Genomic DNA, 22,790 nt, shown 5'->3' with positions numbered 1-22,790 from the left:
AGAGTGGCAATAGCTTCACATACAGCAGTCGGGTACACAGCCTGCGCAAGCTCCCCGCTTGCAGAGGGCTATTGGGGAAGTTACTCTGGAGGCCCTGAACCAGCCACAGCCTGGGCAGGAACAATTCCAGTGCAATGGTCCTTTCAGAATGATGCAAGAATTACCCTACTGTTATCACAGAGCGCAACAGAAGGTAAGTGGAAGCTGAACCTGGAAATAGTTAACTGCTTCCAGGACATAGTCAACTTACTTCCAAACACAGGTCTGATACTTGACACATGGAGAAGCCAGTGCAAAACTAAAGTTTATTTACTTAAACAGTTACACAATGTAAGTCAAGTGTCCAAAATAACAGCTACTGAACTATTGTTTAGAAAAAGTTACCCACCTGTTAAGTTCTAGTCCATTAAAGCAATACAAAAATATTTACAAATATACACAAGATTCCCATCTGTGGCTTCTGGATCACTGTGCTCTAGATCTGAAAGAGAAACCTAAGATTCCAAAATTAAGATCTCAAAATAAATACTCAGTATTAACAAGTCTTCAACCTGATCAAAAAATTTCAGATGTCACTACTGAAGTATCTATAATGCTGCAGTCAGAGACAGCGAGAAAAATACGCTAGCGTGCCCGCAACGGTGCGCTTCTAGGCGAGAAGTTTAAAAATGTTTTCTTTTCCTCCTTCTTGACAGGAACCCATTGCCCATAGGGACTCCCCTTTCTGTCCTCTTCTCTTCCCGGAGAAACTGCCGGTTCTTTAACAACATGGCTCACTGGCTTCTGTAGTACTGGTTTTGCCATTGTATTCTGGAAAAAGAAATTTCCTTTAGAAACAGTGGAACGAGAAGGAACGCCGCAAGACCTGTCAACTTCAAGGGGTTTATCAGCTCATAGGAGACCTGATGCCTACTGACACTTAACTGACACAGGATTCAGGGAAGCTGCTTCTTCCCTTAGTTCTGCATTATTAAAATATATCCAAACACATAACTTGAACTACGTTCTGGTGTAAACCAGTTCTGGCATACACTTTTATGTCTATAGTACAGTGTAGGCATTCAACATTATTAAGCACTGAAAGGTAAACGTCTATTTTAAATAAATACACTGCTGTAGTGTGCTTACAGTGCTCCACTGCTAAAGTACTGATCTAACTCCTCTGGGAAAGTAATTATCAAACCATTAAATTCAACTTGTTACTATTAATAAGATCTTTAATCTGGCAACCAACACTGGGAAAAGCCTGACACGAGGGATGAAGTTCTGGATCTTGGGAAGTCACACTTACATTAGGACTGAAAGAAATGCTCCTCTGTATGGTTGCTCTCTCCATTCCACTCTTGGTCATGTCTTCCGCTAGTCTTCTGGGTTGCTAGAGAAGAGCACACGCAGCTTCAGTGGGAGGATACATTATTCCGTGCAAGTTAAGGCAGTTACTAGAGAATATGAACTTTCAGGTAGAGTCTTTCAGATATTTACGTCAAAAGTAGCTGTAAGCTACTAAATACACAAACAGATCAGTGTTGAACTCAAACTGGAAAACACTGAATGTTTTTATCAATGTCATTGTGCCAATTCACATGTGACCTGATATCCATGCCCCAGTTACAGTTTTAAAAAGGATTCAAATGATTCAAAGCATGGACTGCCATACAATGAAGTGTAGCAGTAGAGTAAGTTGCATGAAGTTCTGCATATCCATCCTACAGAGCTTTGGATAATGACAATAAACTTATCTGCAAGTGATGCAGGCCTCTTCTTCTGTACTCTCTCAACATCTGGAATATATTGCATATATTATGAAAGGGATGCCTGTACCATTTGTCTAAAACCCTTAGTAAATTTACTTCCATTTGAAACAGCAGTATCTGCTCGATCTAGCAGTTATCGCAGTTTTGTATTTACCACCACTCAGGTTAACACACCGTAACAACAGAGCCAAACTAAAATTCAAGTTCAGTTTAAGCTGCTCAAGTTTCTCCCTCCCTTAAATTCACAGCAGCTATAGCCCACAAGTCCCTTAATTACCAACAGATTTTCTTCATCATGTCTGGAACCATAGTCATGATTTCTATAAGACAGAAATAAAGTATGTAAAATGCATTGTGTGCTTGGGTATGTAATTTCTGGGAAACAAGTTTGTTGCATATGAAAAGCTTTTCACAGTTAGAGAGGGTAGAAAGATTTTAACCTTTTAAAAAACCCCACACTATTCACTAGGTTTGGTAAGGAGACTCCTTGTTTTAGGTCAGAAACACATGAGCTAGTCTAAGCAACAGGCAAGAACAACTCAAAGGAACAAACGACATTCACCTCTGCTTCCCAGCCTATCGCGACTGGAAAGCCTGCATGTGCTCGGTGGATCAACCACCTCTTAAGAGTCCACACTACTTTCAGCTTCAAAGTCTACAGTGGTTTCTAGAGTAGTTTTTAGCATTCTGGTAAATCTGCAAGGGTTTGAATTCATAATCACAAACTCCACAGTTAAAAACTATAACACATCCACGCAGACAACAAGTTTTAAGAAGTGTTTACCTTTTCCTTGAGAACACTCCAGTTCATACGTACCTCAGCTGACTCTCCAGGATCTTCACACTCTTGTTTCTCATTTTTTATCTCTTTGGAAGGAGTAAGGATCTTCAAGCTTGCTGGCAAGACTATGTTATCTGTTCCCAGAGCTTTTGCAGCATTAGCTTTTGCAATTTCCAGTAGTTCCCTTTTGTCTGCAAGAAGGAAAAAGGGTCATTCTCTTATGTTTAAATCAACATGTACCTACTCACGCAAGCCTAAAACCTGCACGGTTACTATTGCTGCGTGTATGTAAGCATCAACTGTGATGATTCTCCTCAGAACTTGGGACATTTAGCTTCAGCTGAAGTGCAAAGAATATACTCTGAACTACTTTTTTTTTTTAAATACACTTTTGTAACAACAGATTTTCCTCCACATTGCCATTACCAATTATGCTCTACAAAGCAAGTAAACAGATGAGAATTCAACTGGTTAAGATAAATTGTATGTTTTGAGGTTCTCCCACAACAAAAGTCTCAAAAAAAAAAAGTACCTTTTTCACTCAAATGCAGAGGTGACCTACTCCGAGATCTTGTTCGTGACCTGCTTCTCCAGTTCCTGTAAGCCTCAGGATATATTGTTCGCCCAAATCCGTAATATCTTCGGCCTCTTGAAGGTGATCTGCTTCTCGAATAGGACCTTCTGTAATACGATCTTCCACGAGACCAGGACCTACTGCGGGATCTGTACCTCGGAGGAGAGCGGTGGTACCGCCTGTAGTGCCTGGCGTGGTACCTTCCTCGGTACCTCATGTAGCCACGTGATCTCGACCGGCTTCTGGAATATGAGCGAGAGTATCTTCTGTACCTTCGGGAACCATTTCTTCTAGCCCGTGACCTTGATCTAGATCTGGACCGGCTCCAGCTCCTGGATGAAGCTGAAGAGGAACTACTTGAACTGGACCGTGAACTGCTAGAGGATCTGCTAGATGACCTTGTTGACGACCTATCACAACTTCTCTTAGATCTGAAAGATGACTCTCTTTTCTTCGGTGAGCTGAGGGTTAAGTCATCCATGAAGTTTGTCATGTCATCAGTTTTCCCGACCACTGTTTTCTCCATGCAGGTATTTTCAGAAGCTGGTTCTGTTTTTATTGTCATTCTGCAATACCCGGTCTCTGTTCCTGTTGTGGGTGGGAAGGGGAAGCTAAAGATTTATATGCATCAAGTCACATATACAGCAACAACAAACATTATGACACACAGGCAAAAAGTTCAAAGATAATTAAACATGCCAACAATTCTCATCCAGTTTATCGGCATGTTTTGCACATGACAATTTTAAGTTGCATCATTTCCTCGCCTGTAGTCAGTCTTCTATATGAAATAAAAAAGGCTTCAGTTTCAACTGCGAGTAGTTCTGCGTGGAATTTTGAAGAGAGGTTTGATTGTGTGGATTTTAAGTTTAACACCCCTTGTTTGCTAGGCAAGCACACACCTTCTGTGAAAAGGATACGAGTCAATACCTTTTTTTTTCCCCCCTCCCAAAACAATTTTTAAGGTATTTTATCTTCAATCTATTCTAAATGCAGCCTATTGCATCTACAGTGCAAAATAACCATTTGCCTTCCAGACCAGTACAAATTTAATAGTTTTGTTCTGCAGTTCTAAGGAGTTTTACTGTTTTCCTCCAACACAGGGGGAAGTACCTTCAAGGTACAAAGCAGCCACTTCAAGATCTTGATTGTATCACATTACAAAACTATCTGCACAAAGTTGCACACATACCAGCAGCATATATAGCAAGCTGCTATTAAAAATATTATATGCAATAGGGAAAAATACAGCTAAGGAGTCACTGGATACAACTTCTAAAAGATGTAACGCTTGTTAAGGTTATATATTAATAATTAAAATGGCTGTCCCTCTAGTGGCAGCCATTTTCTATCTACAAAGATTACTGTATTCCAGGGCGTAACTATCTTATCACAAGTACTTAAACCCTGAGTTACGTCACTGCCTTACAGTTTCAGGAAGCTTGCCTTATCACAAAATTTCTGTTAGCGCTCGTTGCAAACCAAAGTTACAAAATAAATTTTAATACCTTACTGAAATCAGTCCAGCATACTAAGTTCTACACGAGCTTGTAAGAAGCATTCCCCTTGCTACTACTAAAGCTCAAGTTTCACTACTTCACCTCTAAACAAGGGCCAAGGTCACAAGCACTGCAGCGGGCACAACTAAGACCAAACAACTGATTAATTCTGACCTCTAGCACCACCCCCGCCTCCCATCGCTGAGCTACCCAGACATCAGCGTTTCCAACACCGTCCATGTTGGGCACCTCTCAGGTATCCTCACACAACCTGTTTTCACCTGGCAAACCGCGCAGAAAGCGCGGGCCCCGCCGCCCACCCGTGAGCGGGCTGAATCCACAGGGCCGGGCTTCCCGTCACAGAGTGTTTATGGGTACTTACCGCTGGGAGCCGCCGGACACCCCCCGTGCTGCTTCCCGTGAGACACCAGGGCGCTTCTGCGAGAAAAATAAAAAAGTCAATAACGTGTGTCCCCCGCCCGCCATCAGCCCGCAACGGCGCCCTCAGCCAAAGGCGAGTAACGGCCTCTCCCGGCCCCCCCCCCCCCCGCCTTTTGCGAGCTGCCCCCCGCCCAGCGCCCCTCCGCCTCACCGGCTCCAGCCGGCCGGGCTTCCCCCGCACGGATCCTGCTCCAGCGGCGACGCCTGAGGAGACAGCCCCGCTTCGCGAGTCACCCCCATAGCGACCGGCCAGGAAACAAGCCGCGATAGGACACAGCCCTCACAGAACCCGCCACCCGCTCCCGCCACCCAGCAGCGACTGAGGGCGGCCGAGAACCTTCCAGAACCCCCCCGCCCCTTACGTAACGGGGAGGCACGGCGCATGCGCAGAATGCGGGGGGAAGGGGCGCGGCTGTCCCCACGCGTGCGCCCTGGCCGCCCTCGCCCCCTCCCCTGCCCTGGCACCGCGGCGCACGCGCAGAAGGGGCTGTTTAGGACCCGGGGGGGCGGTCCCTCCCCGCCCGCCCCAGTGCGCCTGCGCGCTACCGCCCCGCCCTCTGCCGCCGCCGGAGCGCATCAGCTGAGCGCCGCGCATGCGCAGTGCGCGCGGCTCGGCGGCGGTGCGGGCTGCTGCGGGAGCCGGCGGCCCACGGTCCTTCCCCGCCCTCAGGTAAGCGCGGCGGCGGCGCTCCCCGGGCCGGCTGGGAGGCTCGGCCGGTGCCTGTCTCCCCGTCCCGGGTGGCCGCAGCCCCCGCTGGACGTCCCCGGCCTCGGGAGGGCGGCGGGGCCCCCGCCGAGGGCTGGGTGCGCTGACCCCGCCGTGTCTTCGCCTCAGCTCTGGGGCCGTCGCCTCTCCGGCGGTTTCGCGGGTGGGCGTTGGTGGCCGGGCTCTGTCAGCCGCTCTGCTCGGGCGGCTCTCGGGAAGGGGCCCTGGCTGCGGGATTTGCAGGTAGCGTGTAGCGCTTTTAACCCGCCTCGCACGATGCGCGTTGCTGCGTGCCAGCCCTTGACGCGTGATGGGTTTCCTCTTTCAAAGAAATGTCCTTTTTTTTTTCTTCTCCAGTTCTTCAGAGCGCTGAAAAAATGTCAGGCTTTCTTGAGAGCTTGAGGTGCTCGGAGTGCGTTGACTGGGGCGAGAAACGAAACACGATCGCTTCTGTTGCGGCGGGGGTGCTGGTACGTACAGCTTCTCTTACGCTGCTTTCGGGCTTTTTAGATGGTAGCCAGCTGTCGATGAGCTAAAAATTATTATCCGTTTGGAAGCAAAAGGAAGAACAGGGGTACATTGTCCTCGGATGCAGCAGCAGAATTAATGATAAAATCTGTTCTGGGTGCTTGCATCCACGTGTTACTTAAGTTTCACAGCTTCTACCCACGTAGTAACTATCGGGAGCAGGCACATCTCTGGCTTTGCATTTAACCTTGTTCCTAAGTTGATGGCAAAACAAGTTATGCTATCAGTTGACTCTGGGTTAGAGACTGTAAGAATGATTTTATCTAGTAACGTTAGTTTTCCTAGAGTAATCTTATATGTTGCTGTTATATACCTTATATATTATGTTAAAAGGCTTGTGTCCATATTTTAAGCTATTGTGCTTTTTTTTCTTTTGCAACAGTTTTTTACAGGTTGGTGGATCATCATAGATGCAGCTGTAAAATACCCTAAAGTGGAAGATTTCAACCATTCATACCATGCTTGTGGGGTTATAGCCACTATTGCGTTCCTAATGTAAGTAATTTCTTGATCAGAGCTACACGCTCCTAGAACTTATTTTGTGCAATTTGTAAAAGAATGTATAGTCTTTAAATAGAGAGGTAACTAAGAATAACACATCAAATTACTATCTTGAGTATCTCGAATATCTCTCTTATACTTGTTGGTATTTACAGTAAGGAACTACTTGAAAAAAATTAAGTGTGTAGTACAGGTCCAAGTCTTGTTAGTCTTTGGAGAAATGCTTTTTAAGGTTTAGTCTTGTCCCTTTTTAAAAAAAAACACAAAAAACACATCATCATCTTTTTTTTATATAGGTTTCTGAGAAGTTTCTCCTACTGTTTTGTAAACGTTTACTTCTTGCTTTACCTATAGTTACCCAGTTTTATCCTGTTCTGCTCGTACAGGATCAATGCGGTGTCTAACGGACAAGTGCGGGGCGACAGTTACAGTGAAGGCTGTCTGGGACAAACAGGTACGGTGCCATAGGCTGTCGTATAGCAATAGAGCCATGAAGCCTTTAAGTCTTGGAAGGGTCATAGGAGCTGCACCAGCGTGCACGTTGTGTATCTGTGCGTGGCTCTGGTGTGTGACAGCGGGTGCTCTGAAACAAAAGGACACTGAAAGGCACAAGTGTCTGTCCTCGGACACAGGCACCAAACAGCCCTACGTCTTTTTCAAGGTGCTCGGATCTGGCTGTTCATCGGTTTTATGATGGCTTTTGGATCTCTGATTGCTTCCATGTGGATCCTTTTTGGAGGCTACGTTGTTAAAGGTAAGATAACGGCATGGAATGTGACCAGATTCATTGTTCAAAGTTTAAAGTATTTTAAATGACTATTGAATTTTAGAATTTACCTTTAGACAGGTTCTAGGCAGGCCCAGTTTTAATATTTTGGTTCCCTACACACCACTATTCCATACTATCTACTATTATTGGGATGAATTTTATCTGCTTCTAAGTCACAAACTTCCAACTGGCCTCACTAGAAACACAGGTCTTGGTCAACTGGGAACTGTACTGATATAATTAAACTGCTGCAGTTATATGGGAATAATTCCTAGGGTGAACATTATTCCCAGAATAAAAATTATAATAAAAATGATTTTGTGCAAATTGCTCCCAAAGCCTCTATACTAAATTAGGAAAAGGGAGAAAAAAAAAATTCAAATTGCTTATTTAAATTCATACCTTAACAGGTACCACAGTAACTTTTTGTGAAGGCAAGTCTTGAGAAAGACATGAAAACTGCGGTGTAGTAGTCTTTGTTTTTCAAAAGGAAGTTAGGTCACTTAAGGAAATGTAAAGATACTACTTGTACCTGGAGCTGAAGCGAATTTCAGACTAGTCAGGGCACAGTGGTGGTTTTATTTAATTTACATTCTCGTCAGCTTTGACCTTACTCAATTCACAGGGGATTTTCAGGGAAACCTGGGTGCATTAGTTGCACAGTAGCGCTACTAACGTGCACCCCCATTTTGTATATTGTCGTTATATTTGAATATATATGTATACATACTTACACACACAGGTGTTCCAAACAGGATGTGCAGTCCCATGTGATAATTACAGTCTTCACGAGCACTGCATTTGAGAAGCACATTTTTGGTTAGAGAACAAGAGAGGCTTCTTTTATTTGGCAAGCTAAATGATTCTGGGAGGACAAAAGCCATTGAATTAACTTTCCAGTGGGGTGAGGCTTGCGCTTGTCTTCCGTGTCACACAACTGAGCAACAGATCGGAGGGGACCGTCTTGTTAGAGAACGAATGGGGCCTACGAGCTGCCTAAATCCCACGCAGGAAGGATCTGGCTTAGGCGGACGCGTTCGGTAGTAGCAACAGCGCTGAGGCTTTGTTGTCGCTTCACCCCTGTAGCCAGTCGGGAATCCTACGTTGTAACGGACCCCTCCATCTGACTCAGCTCCTTACCGCGGCTTCACAGCGCACAGACTCCAAATGTTCATATTTAAATGGAGCTGGTTATCTTTGCTATCACAGCGCAACGTAGTGTTTCTGAAATATCAGAGATGGGATATTCTTGAAAATGACTTCCAAAAAATTTATGCAGGTTTTTTTTTTTTTTTCTCTTCTTTCGTTAGAAAAACCAATAGTATACCCCGGAATAGCTGTGTTTTTCCAGAATGCGTTCATCTTTTTTGGGTAAGACTACCTTCCTTTCTTCATTTATCTAATTTGTTTATAATGATTGAAACTGAAACTTGCTGTAATGTGTTTTTTCTTAAGCCCTGTTTTGTAACGAGACACGGGTGAATAAGCTGCTGGTAAAGGCAGTAGATCTCTGGGATCTAGGTTTCGTTGCAGGACCAGGAATTGGGTTTACAAATACTACAACTTGGTCCCTGAAATCATGTATTTAAAATACCAGGTATTTGATTTGCTCCGTTCTGTACTCATCTCCCTTTATTCTGTTTTAAACAGAGGACTGGTCTTCAAATTTGGTCGCACGGAAGATTTGTGGCAATGAACACACGTGTGGAAGTACGTTGGCCATGCTTTTTTTTAACTGCACACTCCGCAAATTTTGTAAAACCATTTTGTAAAGGGTGACCTTCAATTGTGTCTAAAAATAAAACAAGGAAAACTTAAATCACAGGACTAAAAATTCTGGTTCTACTCTGTTTAATTTTTTTTACTCTTGTATGTTGATTTAAATGTTGCAATGTTTTTGACAAATGTAAAATCGCTACAAGTAATGATGGAAGTCACTTTTATGATATGTTTGCTACAAGTAAATAGTATAGTGGAAAACAGATGTATTTAACCAGCTGTTTCTATGGTGTTATTTACAACCCAAGACTTGCTAAAAATGCTTTAAAACAACTTTTTAACATATATTTATTAAATATTTCCTATATCTAGACAATATAACCATTTCTTCAATTTCAAAACTTACTGGTGTGTGGCTTTTCTTGCATAATATAGAGCTATGCTGCTTTGGGATATTTTTTCCCCCTCCCTGAATACTTAATTTATCCTATGATGATAACAAGGAAGTCTCTGGTGAGTAACAACTTACCGTTGCTGCGGATGCCATTGTAGAGGCACAAGTACGAATTACGTAGTGGCTCTAGATGGAAGTAGCTCATCCACAAAGCTTGCTGTAAACTATTTGCTAACTGCTGTAAAACAAAGGAAAAGTACTCTTCAGATCAGAGTTCTGTCTTCAGAAGACTACTCTTCAGACAGGGACAGTCGCTGCTGGGGAGAATTTTGATCCTGTAGCATACTCACTTGAGGGGTGAGACAGCTCTTCCTCTGTCTGCCCCTTCCTCTGCATTCACCTAGGCTGGGTGCTCAGGAAATCAATCATAAAAGTGGGGGAAAGGGAGGGAATAAAATACTATTTCTTAAAAGCACTCCTGCTAGGAAACAGCAGGAGCCATTTATGTTGCAGAAGTTGGTCACTGGCAAGTTGAGGAAGTGAAGTGCACGAGCTAAGCCTGGATGTATGACCCACGTAATAGTGCCTTAACTGTGAGATAACACAAAGGTGTAAGCGCGTATCCAGGCTGAGCGTCGCCGTCCACTGGCAGAAGCTGATGAACTCAGCAGATCGCCGGCTCTTTTGTGACCTGGAAATAAGAAAAACTGGCCCTTCCTCCGCGAGTAATTTTTCATTACTTGAAACCTGTCTCACACTTAACTGCAGTGATCGACTTGCTTAATCCCTAACGAATGAACTGAGGCCAGCACGCATTACTGTAGCGAGCATCGAAGAACTCGTGCTTTGTCTTCAGCGCTACATTTTTCCTCATTACTTCATTTTTAAGCCAGTGTGCTGAATAAATAAAAACAATCAAATTTTGACTTTTTTATTAGGTAAGCATTTTGGAAAGAGGATTTTCTATGCCAACTATTTTGAAACAAAGAAGAAACACCGAGGATCACAATCCATTTAAAATCAAGGGTTCATTTGCACAGAATCCTCTGCCCGATCGTGCCCTAGCTCGTGCACCAGAGCCCCCGGCTTGTTTCGGAGTAAAACAGCTCGACATAGGTTGAGGAATGAATGAATTCCTAAAAGGCACTTCAGAAATCGGGCCGCAGCGCTGGTACCAAGCCGTACCAAGGACGATTCCCCAGCCGTGGGGCAGCCAGAGCCTGCTGGGCAGCTGAGCCCGCGGCGGTGCAGACTGTCACCGCACAGCCAGGCTGTTCCGAGGTTTGCTGCCGAATCCTGAGTAAATACCATTGATCTCAGGGGCACCGTCCACAAGCAGAACACTTGAACTTCATGCCATTTGAACTTTGAAATAGCTAGAGCCTGAGCCAAGTAATTATAGATTTTTCTTTAAGCAGTCAGATAACTCGGAGCACCCAGTCTGGCAAGACACAGAGTTCTGGCCCTGATCCAGCTCACTCATCAAATCCTTGCTTAACAAGGCCTTCAACAGAATTAATTTAGCTTAAAAACGAGTACTTCAGTGCTTCCCTAGGTAAGAATGAGTATGTACTCCTTGAAAAACTATACTTTAAAATACATATTTTGGCTCTTAAACTTGGGAGCTAAAAATAAAGTTTCCAAGCATTTTGACTGATAAGCCATTACAGCAACAAATGCAGCCAACTTTTTTGTACATATCCTACAAACAAATACTTAAGGTAAGACCAAAAAAGCAGAAAAGCGAAATATGTTATAAGTTTGCATCTGTAAATTTACACCCTGTATCTTTCAAGCATAACTGGAACAGTTCGTTACTAATTTTTTGTGTGTCCATTGGGATGGCTTTTTTGAGCCTGAGAATTGACACTTCAGTGCTCTTTCAACCCGTTGTAGCTATTAATTTTCTCTAGCGACAAGTAGGAAAAGCTTATCTTGGTCAAATCTGTCATCTGGGTTCCTCCATTCAAAATCCAACAGCCAAATGGGGAAACTGTGAAGACAAACATTCTGGCATCAGAACATTTTATGCATCAAATCATCATATGAAAAAGGCAATGGAAAACCTTATTAGAAGCTTATTTTCATCCATTTCTTTTTTCTGTAATTCAGATACAGCGTCACATTCAGCACCTAAAGGTGCTGTGTTTGTGCGTCGGACTGAATAGCCACTCTGCAGCCGTGAAGGCCAGGCGGCTTGGCCTGTTTGCATAAAAAAGCACCTTCCATTCCACTCACTGGAATTTTCTAAAAATCCCTCTTGGATGCTGCTCAAGTCTCCTCAGGAGCTGTGTATGAAGCACGGAGGGCGGGGCTGTCAGTCCCAGCGGATGTCTGAGCCCCGAAGGTTACATGTTACAACAAACAAGATGATTTCAGATTTAGCCCTGTGCCCACCAACGGCTCTGGCAATCCTAGCTGAAGACTCCAAACATTTGTAATGTTCAGGCTCCGGATCAACTGGGGGAACAGTTGATCCATTTCAAACAGGGCATCCAAAACGTACTATGAAATAGAATTATCCCCCTTTTTGTTTTTTTTTTAAATTCAAATACCTAGAGTTGTTCATCAAGGTCAACAAGGTGCTATATATGCTCCCACACAGTTAATTTTACATTGAAACTTACCTCCCAATAGAACTGGTCGTCAAAGTACTTTGATCCAGGGACGGTCTTAAACAGTTTGAGGTTTAAGATTAAACCTATTTGTAAAAACATATATCCAATATAAATATATACACCAGGGAAAGGGGAATATTTTGTGTAACTGGAGGTTTCTTAGTAACCCGCATCCAAATGTAACATAGATTGAAATACACATTCAGAACCAAATGCTTCAGCAGAGCCCCTTGACTCCAGCTGACCTTATATACAAAGAGAGAAGCTTGCCAGGATCAAGGCTTGTGTTATTAAAAACTAATTACTCTAGTGTCCTGGTTTCGGCTGGGATAGAGTTAATTTTCTTCCTAGCAGCAGCATAGTGCTGTGTTTTGGATTTAGTAGGAGAAGAATGTTGATAACACGCTGATGTTTTTAGTTGTTGCTGAGTACTGCTTATGCTAGTCAAGGACTTTTTCAGCTTCCCATGCTCTGCCAGGCGCACAAGAAACTGGGAGGGGGCACAGCCAGAATAGTTGATCCCAACTGCCCAAAGGACTATTCTATACCATATGACGTCATGGGCAGTACAGAAACTGTGGGGGGGGGGGGGTGGCCAGGGAGCAGCGATCGCTGCTCAGGAACTGTCTGGGTATCGGTCGGCGGGTGGTGAGCAATTGCATTGGGCATCACTTGCTTCATGTATCATTATTATTATCATTATTATACTGTTACTATTAGCATTACTATTTTACTTTATTTCAATTACTAAACTGTTCTTATCTCACCCCAGGAGTGTTTCTCACTCTTACTCCTCCGATTCTCTCCCCCATCCCATCGGGGTAGGGGGAGTGAGCGAGCGGCTGCGTGGTGCTTAGTTGCTGGCTGGGGCTAAACCATGACATCTAGGTAAAACTCCATTAAACAGCCTGCCAGACTCTAAAAATACATCAAAAATTATCAACTTCTTGCATGAAAAATGCCTGTGCATTTAAAGCAATGAGGCTTAACAGCACTGGTAGCTTGGGATTTCAGATGGAAACATCTAGATTTTAAAACAATTGGTTAAACACTGAATGCTTGATTATTTTAGAATGTTTTTTAAAAATCTGCTTGATTAGCTCAGCTTTTTAATTACACTTCAGGTAATGCAAAGGTTTCAGATCAATTATAGCACCAAAAAAAAAAAAAAAATCATTCTGGAGTCTATTTCACAGCAGTTTTCATCTGCCATTTCTCTTTTATTCAAGACAGAATTAACAGCTATAGAAAAACTGCAGCTGCCATAAACCAGACAGAATGTCACAAGAGAAGCACGTGAGTCCTGATGATCCCAAACCACTAGTGATCAAAGGCCTAGCGCTTGGCTGATGCAAGCGAGCTACTGACGTTAGTGAAACTTCGCAGATTTATACCAACTGGCCTAAAAAGTGAGAAGCTCTAGATAGCATTTTTCCGTCACTAAGACAATACCCAAATGTAAAACTATTTTCATCCTCGCACATCTCCTGTCTGAAATTCGAAGGCAGCTGTTAAGCATCTGTTAAAATAAACTTCACCAATGAAAGAATGGTGCTACTAGGTTATTTATGTTGAATAGGTCACTTCTTCAAAAGACTGGCTTTGAAGACTCCCTGGCATTCATGTTTCCCATGGCTTCTTCTACAAATAATTTATTCACAGAAACACACTTCAGAGCCCCAGTTAAACTGGCCTCTTTCTGCAAAGGGTTGCACTGGCATGATAGCAAGTGCAACAAGATGACATACAAAAGAGGAAGAGATTACTGAAACGTAGTTTTCAATACTGACCTGTAATAAAACCTATTACCAAGGCAACACTGATGGTCAGGCAGAAGGCACCCAAGTGAACCAGGACCAAATAACCCACTCTGAAAAGCAAAACAAGTGTTTCACCTTTTACAGTTACTCAATTTAGCATTAAGACTGTGAATGAATCTGTATCTACACAGCATTCTACATCAAAACCTCTCATGAAAATTCTGTAACTCTTGAGTCTGCTGCTGCATCAGACATGTCAAGAGATCCTATCAGAAGCCTAATACAGACTGCAAAGTACACATTTTGCCCTGAGAAACCATCACTGTGGTACTAAAACTTCATTAAATTTGTTTGTTTCAGTAAGAATATGACGAGACATGTAAGGCCCTTATGCTGCACTGTGACTCATTCCTGCCTAAGTTGAGAAAATCAGAGAACTTCTTGTATGACACAACATGAGCTTGATTTGCAAAAAATGAGATGCCAGTGCCAGATCAAAACAACCTATGGAGAATATCCTTAACTGAGCCCTCCAGCTTTTGCAGGGTGTCTCCCCAAGTATATTTTCCAGTTCAGTCTCCAGACTGGCTTTAGTCCAAACTGGCATTCTTGTCCCTGACTCGGAGTTAAACCCTCATTCGAAGAGAAATGCTGTTTCTGCCCCCCCCCCCGTATTAGCATACAAAGCTCCCAAAACACACCACAAAAGCCAAAATGAGTGTTGGAAGGATGCACATCCCCAGCCTTCATCTCCTATGTCTGCTGTGTTTAATATCAAATAAAAACAGAGACAGAAAGCAGGATCAAAAGCTAATATTAAGTTTTGATCCAAAGTCTGCTCAACTCTGAAAGTCTTTTTTTACCTACTTTTTTGGACTTCAGAGATTATCTTAGGTTATCTGGTATAAAACTATTTATCTGTGATGCTGTTCAGGCTTCCTGTATGTATAAGAACTCTTCTCAAGGCATACTACAATAATGATTAGCTAAGCTTATTACTTAATAGTAAGAATTTATGTACCTTGGGAAGTCAGTCCAGTTTTTTATTATTAAGAGAACAATGTGGGCAAGAGCTCCAAGCACACCAGGCAAGCCAAAAGTGAAATGAATTCCAGAGGTGTCATGAATCTTGAGAGCAGGATTCAAGCATCTCTGGGAAGAAGAAAAGGTTTAAGTGATACACCAAAACACAAGTTGATAACAACATACAGTCTTATCGCAGACCTAAAAAATGAACTTTGGTCTTGCAAGTTGCAATCCTGCGCTTTGCTCAAAAGACTTCAGGTTTCCTAGCTTTAATCTCTTTGGAAGAGAGGTTTCCCTTGAGGTATCCTACATTGGAAAATAATTTTATACAGCTTACACAAAAAAGAATTTCAGGTTTTGAGTATTACCTGTGAACAGTAAGATCCTAATATGGCTATCACACTGGCAAGCAGACCCAAAATCATTGCAATCCAAGGATAGTTGATACTGCATGCTGCATGACCAACAGTGACCCCACCAGCTAGCACCGCACTGTGGATATCAGTCTGTAAAATAAAACAACAAAAACATAGAGTGAGAATTCAGTCATCACTTGTAGCAGCCCAATATCATAGATTGCTATTCTCATGCAGGTGCGATCTCTTTAGGGTGAATTTGGGCCTCTGTATACTGTAAATGACAATCTGAGAACATAATTTCTAAGTTACAGCTCCAGCGTTCTGCTTGGGAGGCTAATGATGACTGTCAGGCTGAAAACCTGGCCTTGTTTTTACTTAATAGCCATTATACTTTCAGTGTATTACTGAGAGTAACAGAAAAAGATCTTCTCCACGCAGTGATTTTCCCTCGTGTCTTACCATTCTGAATTTTCCATCCTTTGTGGTCAGAACAGACAATGTGAAGGCCATTACAGCACTCACTGCAAGGGCAAAGTAGGTGTTGCAGATTGCTTTGTTCTTGTCATTCCCAGCTTGTACAGAATTGAAGCTTGGCCAGAATACCCAGAGAAAGAGAGTACCTTGGAGACAAAGACAAGCAACTATCATTACCTGCTCTAAAACACAGTGAATCCATCACTGGCTGTCTCTGGAGAGCTCCAGCCCACATTTGGCATCCACTATAATTCCTGCACTGTAAACAAAGGATAACACTTCACAGTGCAGACAGTCCTGAGAGTTACCTGCTATACCAACACCTTCCCAGAAACATACCACTGTAACGTCAGGCACACAGCCAAAGCACAGCTCTACTGGCATCTGGCTGGTCCTTCGCAGAGTTGAAGGTAGGATGCTCCTTTCAAGAACAGCTTTAACATCAGCTTTGTACTATCTATTCATCCCCTTAAATGCAGGTTCAGATACAAGTGGGAACAATTCCACTGTTGATTTCCAAATAATCAGCACCTGCCTGTTCTGCACAGGCACCAGGGGCTTGCTCCTTGGCCAAAATTTCTGCTCCTTTTCATGGAACTGTGGAATAACTGTTCAAAACCAGCTGCAAGAGAGAATGAAAGCAAGCCGAGGAAGAAGAGAAAACAGCTCATGTGGTACAAATCACTATAAAGAAACCCAAAGTGCACTTTGCAAGTGCACCCAAAGTGCATACCTTGGCTGCCAGTATGACTGGTACTGGTTGTCTTGCCTCCTGGCAGGGTTTGAAGAGAAAAAGAGGATAAACTGGATCAGAAGAACAGAATCCTCTCTACCTCTACTAGGATTACTCCAGAGGAGGGCTAAAGACCAAGAGCTTGAGCTGAGGTGATCATGCTTCACCAACTCAGCTATACACGGCTTAACTTTCTTGTTATTTGTGAAAGAGTTACCTACGAAATAGCTACTCCCTAGTATGTGGGTCCGAAAGAACAATTCGCTTTCCTCCTATAAGATCACTGGACAGCATTACACTGTCATGACTGCATAGGCTTCGCTAACAATAGGAATGAAAACAGGTTCTTCTGCTTCTATGGCCTGGGCCCTAACCGTCAGCATTTAGGAATCTCAGCCTCTATAAAACAAGTTCCCTGCTTGGCAGGATGCATCTTTTCCTATGTGCATATGGATACACATGCATAGATCAAATTCCAGCCAGCAGAGGGAAGTAGGTGGCCTCACACCAAGTCAAGCTGGACCATACATTGCAAGCCGTGCTTTTGCTCCCCGATTCGCTCATAGCTCTAAGTGCACAGATTCGTTTTTAAACAGAACGGTTTATTTTGCCTTGTCCGGTCATTACTTTTTGCTGTTCCGTCAACTTGCATAGCTAATGTTCTGTTCTCCATGCCACAGAGGTACCAGACGCTTGTGCAATTCACCTGACAGTAAAATCTGAAGTGTTCTTGTTCAAGTTAATTAAGAAGTGACACAAGCATTGTCACTATAAAGCACAATGGTTAAACCCAGCTTCTAGCAACCCTGGCAGCTACTGCTTTTGTACAAGCTTACCCTGGCTCCTTGAAATCCTATTTCCATTGCTAATTTTCACCCTTTCAGTGCACCAAGGAGGTGATAACCACACCTCTCAGACAGGATATTTGGCCCATAAACGTTGATTTGATCTGAAAAACTGACAGGCTTCCCAGCAAAGTGATATTACCTGGCCAGGTCATGTTCCTAGCTAATGTTTTCTGCAAGTGGAGTGCTATTTCTACCAAGGATATCCCTTGAGAATCTGGATTCTTCACCAGTTCAGTGCTTACAGTCTATCCAGACAGTCTGGACACATTTCTTGGTTTGGTTTTTTTTTTTTTTTTAGCAGTACTCTCAATTTATAGGTAATCCTACAGCCCTAATCTTGGCATTGCAAACCTCCCTGCCAGACACTGGATGCAGGTTGTTTTCAGTCAGTGCTCTGAGTTCACTCTTAAAAGACATTTGTGAGGCTCCCTATAGCATATTCACTACAGCAACTAATGTGCTAAGTAAAAAGCATTTGTAATTTTATCCCAAACTCAAGCGCAATATTTTCAGAGAGTCACAGCCCTCAGAAGCAGGATACAAAGGAACTTTGAGGAATTTGCCTGACCAGTTTCTCCTTTCTACCCACATTACCTCGGGAATTATTCAAGACATGGCAATATAATTACTTCAGACAGCAAGCACTTGGTTGAAGCAAGCTGCACTGAAAATATAATGAAGGTGTAACAGTGTCCTGATGAGTTAGATTGAAATACTGATCTCCTCAAATTCTCCAGCAAAGCAAGAACTCCAGGGACTCCAAAGAGCAGCATTTAAATTTTTCTTTCCCTAAACTGGGCTAATATTGACCAAGAATTAGACTCTGTGGGCCTTCACAGAAATATCTTTGTTCAGCTGGTGGCAGTTACATAGCAGAAGTCACGATAATAAAGAAACTAAGTTGCTTCTTTAAGAAAAAGAACGGAACTCCCATACATCCAGCCTATCATCACTCAGATCCTCTCTCGTGTGCCTGTCTATATCATATTCCCCACCCTTCATCAGGCTTTTATCGTTTCATTTACATTACTAGGCAGGGACTGCATTTCCATATCTCCGTACAGCACCTTGTAAAACAAAACTGAGCCTTGGCCCCGGCTGGGAACTGTAAGCACTACTGAAATACAAGTAATGACCTCAACTTTGGCGCATAGGTCCCTTACCAATACGCCTATACAAGCCCAAGGGGACAACTTAGCTGGGAGAGGGAACGGTTAACCTGGCATAGCCTTTATGCTGCGACTGACAAAAGCAAACTAAGCCACAGCTGTTGCAGGCGTGGCTTATATGCCTGGTAAGAAACATGCTGAGACTCACCAACTCGTCAGAAACCACGAACCACAGCAAGCAGCAGTTTTCTATGCTTGGCTGCATTCAGACCTGCACTTTGGATGCAAAAGCTTCAGTGTGCTGTGGCCAGCCCCCAAAAACATTCCTTATGTTCTCACTGCAACCCCTTCTTCCAACTGAGACGCTAAAGCAAATGCCTTACCCAACATGGACAATAAATCTGACTTCGGGGTACTTGCATTCTTCTCAGACTTTGGTGACGGCTCAGAGAAACGTGAGGAGACTGCCAGACCAAAGTAGGCTCCAAACAGGTGAACATGCATCATGCTGATATTGTCTGGAATCTGTATCAATAGAATAATCAAATTTGTGGTTTATTTCAGGCCACAGGAAGCCTTTGATGCAGTTCCTGATATAGTTGCTCATTTAACCTGCCTATAAGCAATTTATTTTCACAGTCCCTCAGTTTATGCATGGGTTATTTATGCGAGATTAACTTATCTGAGTTCAAATACAGCTCATAAACACACAATTCATACACAGAGAGTTTGGGGTATGTTTACATCGTATGTTAAATGCAGGTCTGACTCTGCTGTCCAGACTGGGCTGGTATACCATTCACACTGGAGATCTTCCAGACTGGGCTGACACAGGGAGGGGGTAAAGGTTAAAGGCAATTAGTGCCTTTAGGTCAAGGCTTTCATTCACGTGTTGGGGATGGTCAGGGCATAGGCAAGGCCAAGAGCGCTACATCCCAATCCATCAGATCAGCTCCCCCTTTAAGGCCAAGAATATAGATATAGCCAATTATACAGATATAGAGTATGCAGGGTTTGGAGTTCCATGTCTTTAAGTATAGTCCCAAAGTCAGACTTCATCTCTTAATGAAAACATAGCCACAATCTAACTGAGATAAAACACACTGATGTTCCTGTCAGCAGCGCACTAACAAACCACCAAAAGGCAATACTCCAAAGTCCCAGTGAAATTTTCCCCCTTGTGCCTGGAAATTGCACTACAGTACCTGCAGGAATGTTTTGGTGATCCATCTGCTCAGATCGAAAACTATTATCTCCACAACTGCCATCAGAATTAATTGCACAGGATTAGCCTTCCCAAGAACAGCTCCAGTGGAGATGACCACAGCAGTTGTACTCACAGCTGCCTTTGCTATTCTGCAACAAAAGAAAGGAAAGAAAAAAACCGTTCTGTATCAGGACCATGCCAGGGCCAATAAAGAAAGAATAACAGATGGTAAAATGTACTTAAAAACCCAAACACTTCTAAAATGTCTGAAAATATAACTGTGCTAATTCGCAAATAAATCCATATAACAAAGCATTATCCTCCTCAAAGAGCAATCAGCAGTTCTAGATTATTCCAATTCTAACACAAACTAATTACCTTTCCAGATGACCTTCGTTTTCCCTTTGCTGAAGGAAAGCTAATAAACCTTCTATCAGCGCGGAGCATTGGACACCAAGTAGACTGATCAGGAGGTTTAATCCAGTGCTGCTAAACCCATATCTTTTCAGAAACGTCAGGAAAAAGCCAAATCCAAAAATCAGCATGCGGTTGACATCTTTAAAAGCTGCATGACAGAAAAGACCAAGACAGCAGTGAATTTATTAATGCAGACTGGATATCTGGTTAAAAAATAAATTTAAAAAAATCACAATTAACTAAGAAGCCTTCAGATAAAAATTCAGGTGTCATTATTACTTAGTACTTGTAAAGAATTCCACAGCTTGCTTTCTAATCCATAAGTAATCAGAAAAAAAATACCCTTTACCCTGAATTTAATTTTACAAAGTGATCAGAATGGATGCCATAGGATGGGGATTGAGGGGTCAAAAGGCACAACAGAAATGAAGTATGTTTAGCAATGAAATGTGGACATTCATTTTTCCTGAAGTGAATTGAAAGACCTTAAGTTGGACTTTTCAGGGAGAGTTAGTGTGAATTAGTGCTGATTCATTCCTTAAGGGCATTAGGGAAGAAATGAGTTACAAAGAGAAACCTGTACAATGTCCTCATCTGGGTAGAAGGAACAGAAAAAGCAGCAGAAAGAGTTTAATATGGAAACCAGCACCATTGCATAAAAGGTAGAGGCTGTCCAAGATATAATAGCTCTTGGATCTGTAGGCCTGGAAGCGTCCCCCAGGACAGGCTAATGGTCATATTCTCATATGGTTGTGCCAGCCTGTACCTACAGCAAAATATCAAACTGCTAGTAAGTAGGTCTCATTTTTCAAGCTATAAAACAGGGAGGGTAACACAAGAATGTCACGAGGATTAATCAGCTCACGACACTGTAAATACGTTACACACTATGGCTGTAGCAAAATCTTCTAATACATTCCTTTGATCAATGCACAAAATACATCTCAAAAATATATGTAAACCCTTAATTCCACTGTATTAGCTTCATTTCTTTACATCAAGCATTCAAATGGAAAATACTGCCACCCTGAATTCTTACTTTGTAGCACAACAACGCCTTTGCGTGCCAAGACCTCACAGGAGTTAGGCACTTAAACTTCGGAGGGCAGGCACTGCTCTGTCTTGTTACGTTAACAGGAGTCAAGATTACCACAAACAGGGCAGAAAACAGACCAGCAATGCAATTTAGTATCACTTAACCTCTTCGTTCACTGTCATTGCTTTGATACAAATAAATACACACCATACATGGCAAGGTAGGGGACTTAAAGGGCAGGAAAAACATTCTACTTCTCACTAACAAACACACAAACCTGCTGAATCCCATCTCTATTGCACTGCAAAATAAAAGCAGGAACTAACCCTTCCTTTCACAGTAAGGCTGCCAATCTTACCTGAGTAGGAGACGCTTGATACGGCCACATCACCTGGGAACAAAAAGTAAAAGAGGACGATAAAAACAGCTTCCAGGACAAGGATTAGCCATGGCACACTGTTTCGGAAGTTGCGGTAATTAGAAGGCATTGTGCACTAGACTACATTAAGCACAAACACATTAATATTTTTTTCTATAAAAATGTTCCAGTAACCTCAAACCAATGAGCAGGAGGTGTGGGGGGGCAGGAATAAAAACCCAGAGATAAAAAGCCCAAGAGGCGTCAGCAAGGAACAGTTCCTTATCTGCGGCATGTCAGGAGCCCAAACTTACCACAACTGACGTGGACTGAGGTCAAAAAGTATTCATGAACACAAACATATCAAGCTGTCAATACTTTAATGCTCCAGGATACCATCCATACACTACTTCAGCTGCTGTGGGGCCTGACCTATCAGCTAAATGGCAAGTAAAGAAAGACATGGACTCAGAAGGGTAGGATGTTGAAGCTTATGCAAAACCGTTATTGACATTGCTCGTATCCATCCTAGACCCAAGTCCCTTCATATAAAGGTCGGGGAAGGTCCTGTTGAGATCATCAGTGTGATTCTCAGCTTGGTCAGGCTATAGCTCTACACCCGTGTCCCACGACAAACCTTCTCTTACATCATGAATCAACCCAACGCTAGAGAATCAAGAATCTCTGGACATAGAATCACAGAATCATTTAGGTTGGAAAAGACCTTTAAGATCATCTAGTCCAACCATTAACCTAACACACGTAAAGGAGATGTAGCATTTCCTATGCTACTTGTAAGATTGGTCTATTGTTTAGTACGGCTACGGAAACAGCTACAGTGAACACTCTGGAAGACCTTGGTAATCCCCAGGCCGGGAAATTGCAGGCAGACAGCACCATTCAGAGTGCTGCAGGCTTTTAATTGAGAGCCAAACCACAGACCTGCATCCTCCCGATTCTTTAATCTGGACCTAGCCTTCACACAGAAGTGTATCAACTTCCATTACCACCTTGTGGCTACAAGGTACCTGTTGCCTTAGGGGTTCTGAGCCTTTTGGTAAGGCACGGGCTTTTTTTATTTGTTGTGGTTGCCGTTTTTTTTAAACCAGGAGCCACTAGAGTGAGCATTTTGGGCACACAGGCAGGGCTATATGGTGGAAGCTATCTACGGTCAGTATA

The 22,790-nt window shown here is 42.9% G+C and overlaps 3 protein-coding genes across 4 annotated transcripts; 1 reads left to right on the top strand and 2 right to left on the bottom strand.

Moving 5' to 3' along the window:
• Positions 1 to 283: 283 nt before the first annotated feature.
• On the bottom strand, positions 284 to 5,358 carry RSRP1 (arginine and serine rich protein 1). The gene is made up of 6 exons (XM_075721926.1): positions 5,201 to 5,358; positions 4,991 to 5,046; positions 3,068 to 3,697; positions 2,572 to 2,726; positions 1,292 to 1,375; positions 284 to 810 (listed from the first exon to the last, which is right to left on the bottom strand). Exons 1-6 carry the CDS (start codon positions 5,287 to 5,289, stop codon positions 625 to 627), a joined length of 1,200 nt encoding a protein of 399 aa, XP_075578041.1. The 5' UTR covers positions 5,290 to 5,358; the 3' UTR covers positions 284 to 624.
• Positions 5,359 to 5,678: 320 nt separating this feature from the next.
• On the top strand, positions 5,679 to 9,794 carry TMEM50A (transmembrane protein 50A). 2 transcript variants are annotated; one of them, XM_075721929.1, is made up of 7 exons: positions 5,679 to 5,719; positions 6,113 to 6,225; positions 6,666 to 6,778; positions 7,171 to 7,238; positions 7,446 to 7,538; positions 8,864 to 8,924; positions 9,204 to 9,794. In XM_075721929.1, exons 2-7 carry the CDS (start codon positions 6,133 to 6,135, stop codon positions 9,247 to 9,249), a joined length of 474 nt encoding a protein of 157 aa, XP_075578044.1. In that variant the 5' UTR covers positions 5,679 to 5,719; positions 6,113 to 6,132; the 3' UTR covers positions 9,250 to 9,794. The 2 variants fall into 2 exon arrangements, with proteins under 2 accessions (XP_075578044.1, XP_075578045.1); XM_075721930.1 differs by lacking the exons at positions 8,864 to 8,924; positions 9,204 to 9,794 and adding an exon at positions 8,296 to 8,333.
• A 787-nt stretch (positions 9,795 to 10,581) lies between these two features.
• On the bottom strand, positions 10,582 to 22,352 carry LOC104037597 (RH-like protein). The gene is made up of 10 exons (XM_009491605.2): positions 21,612 to 22,352; positions 20,179 to 20,365; positions 19,799 to 19,949; positions 18,977 to 19,118; positions 15,889 to 16,049; positions 15,439 to 15,576; positions 15,066 to 15,196; positions 14,075 to 14,154; positions 12,294 to 12,367; positions 10,582 to 11,659 (listed from the first exon to the last, which is right to left on the bottom strand). The coding sequence occupies exons 1-10, from the start codon at positions 21,739 to 21,741 to the stop codon at positions 11,633 to 11,635; spliced, it is 1,221 nt and encodes a 406-aa protein (XP_009489880.1). The 5' UTR covers positions 21,742 to 22,352; the 3' UTR covers positions 10,582 to 11,632.
• Positions 22,353 to 22,790: the final 438 nt, after the last annotated feature.

Source organism: Pelecanus crispus, chromosome 16 (assembly GCF_030463565.1).
Source record: "Pelecanus crispus isolate bPelCri1 chromosome 16, bPelCri1.pri, whole genome shotgun sequence".
NCBI lineage: Eukaryota > Metazoa > Chordata > Aves > Pelecaniformes > Pelecanidae > Pelecanus > Pelecanus crispus.
The sequence above is the reverse complement of the archived record's forward strand: the minus strand, read 5'-3'. Positions and strand labels throughout refer to the sequence as shown.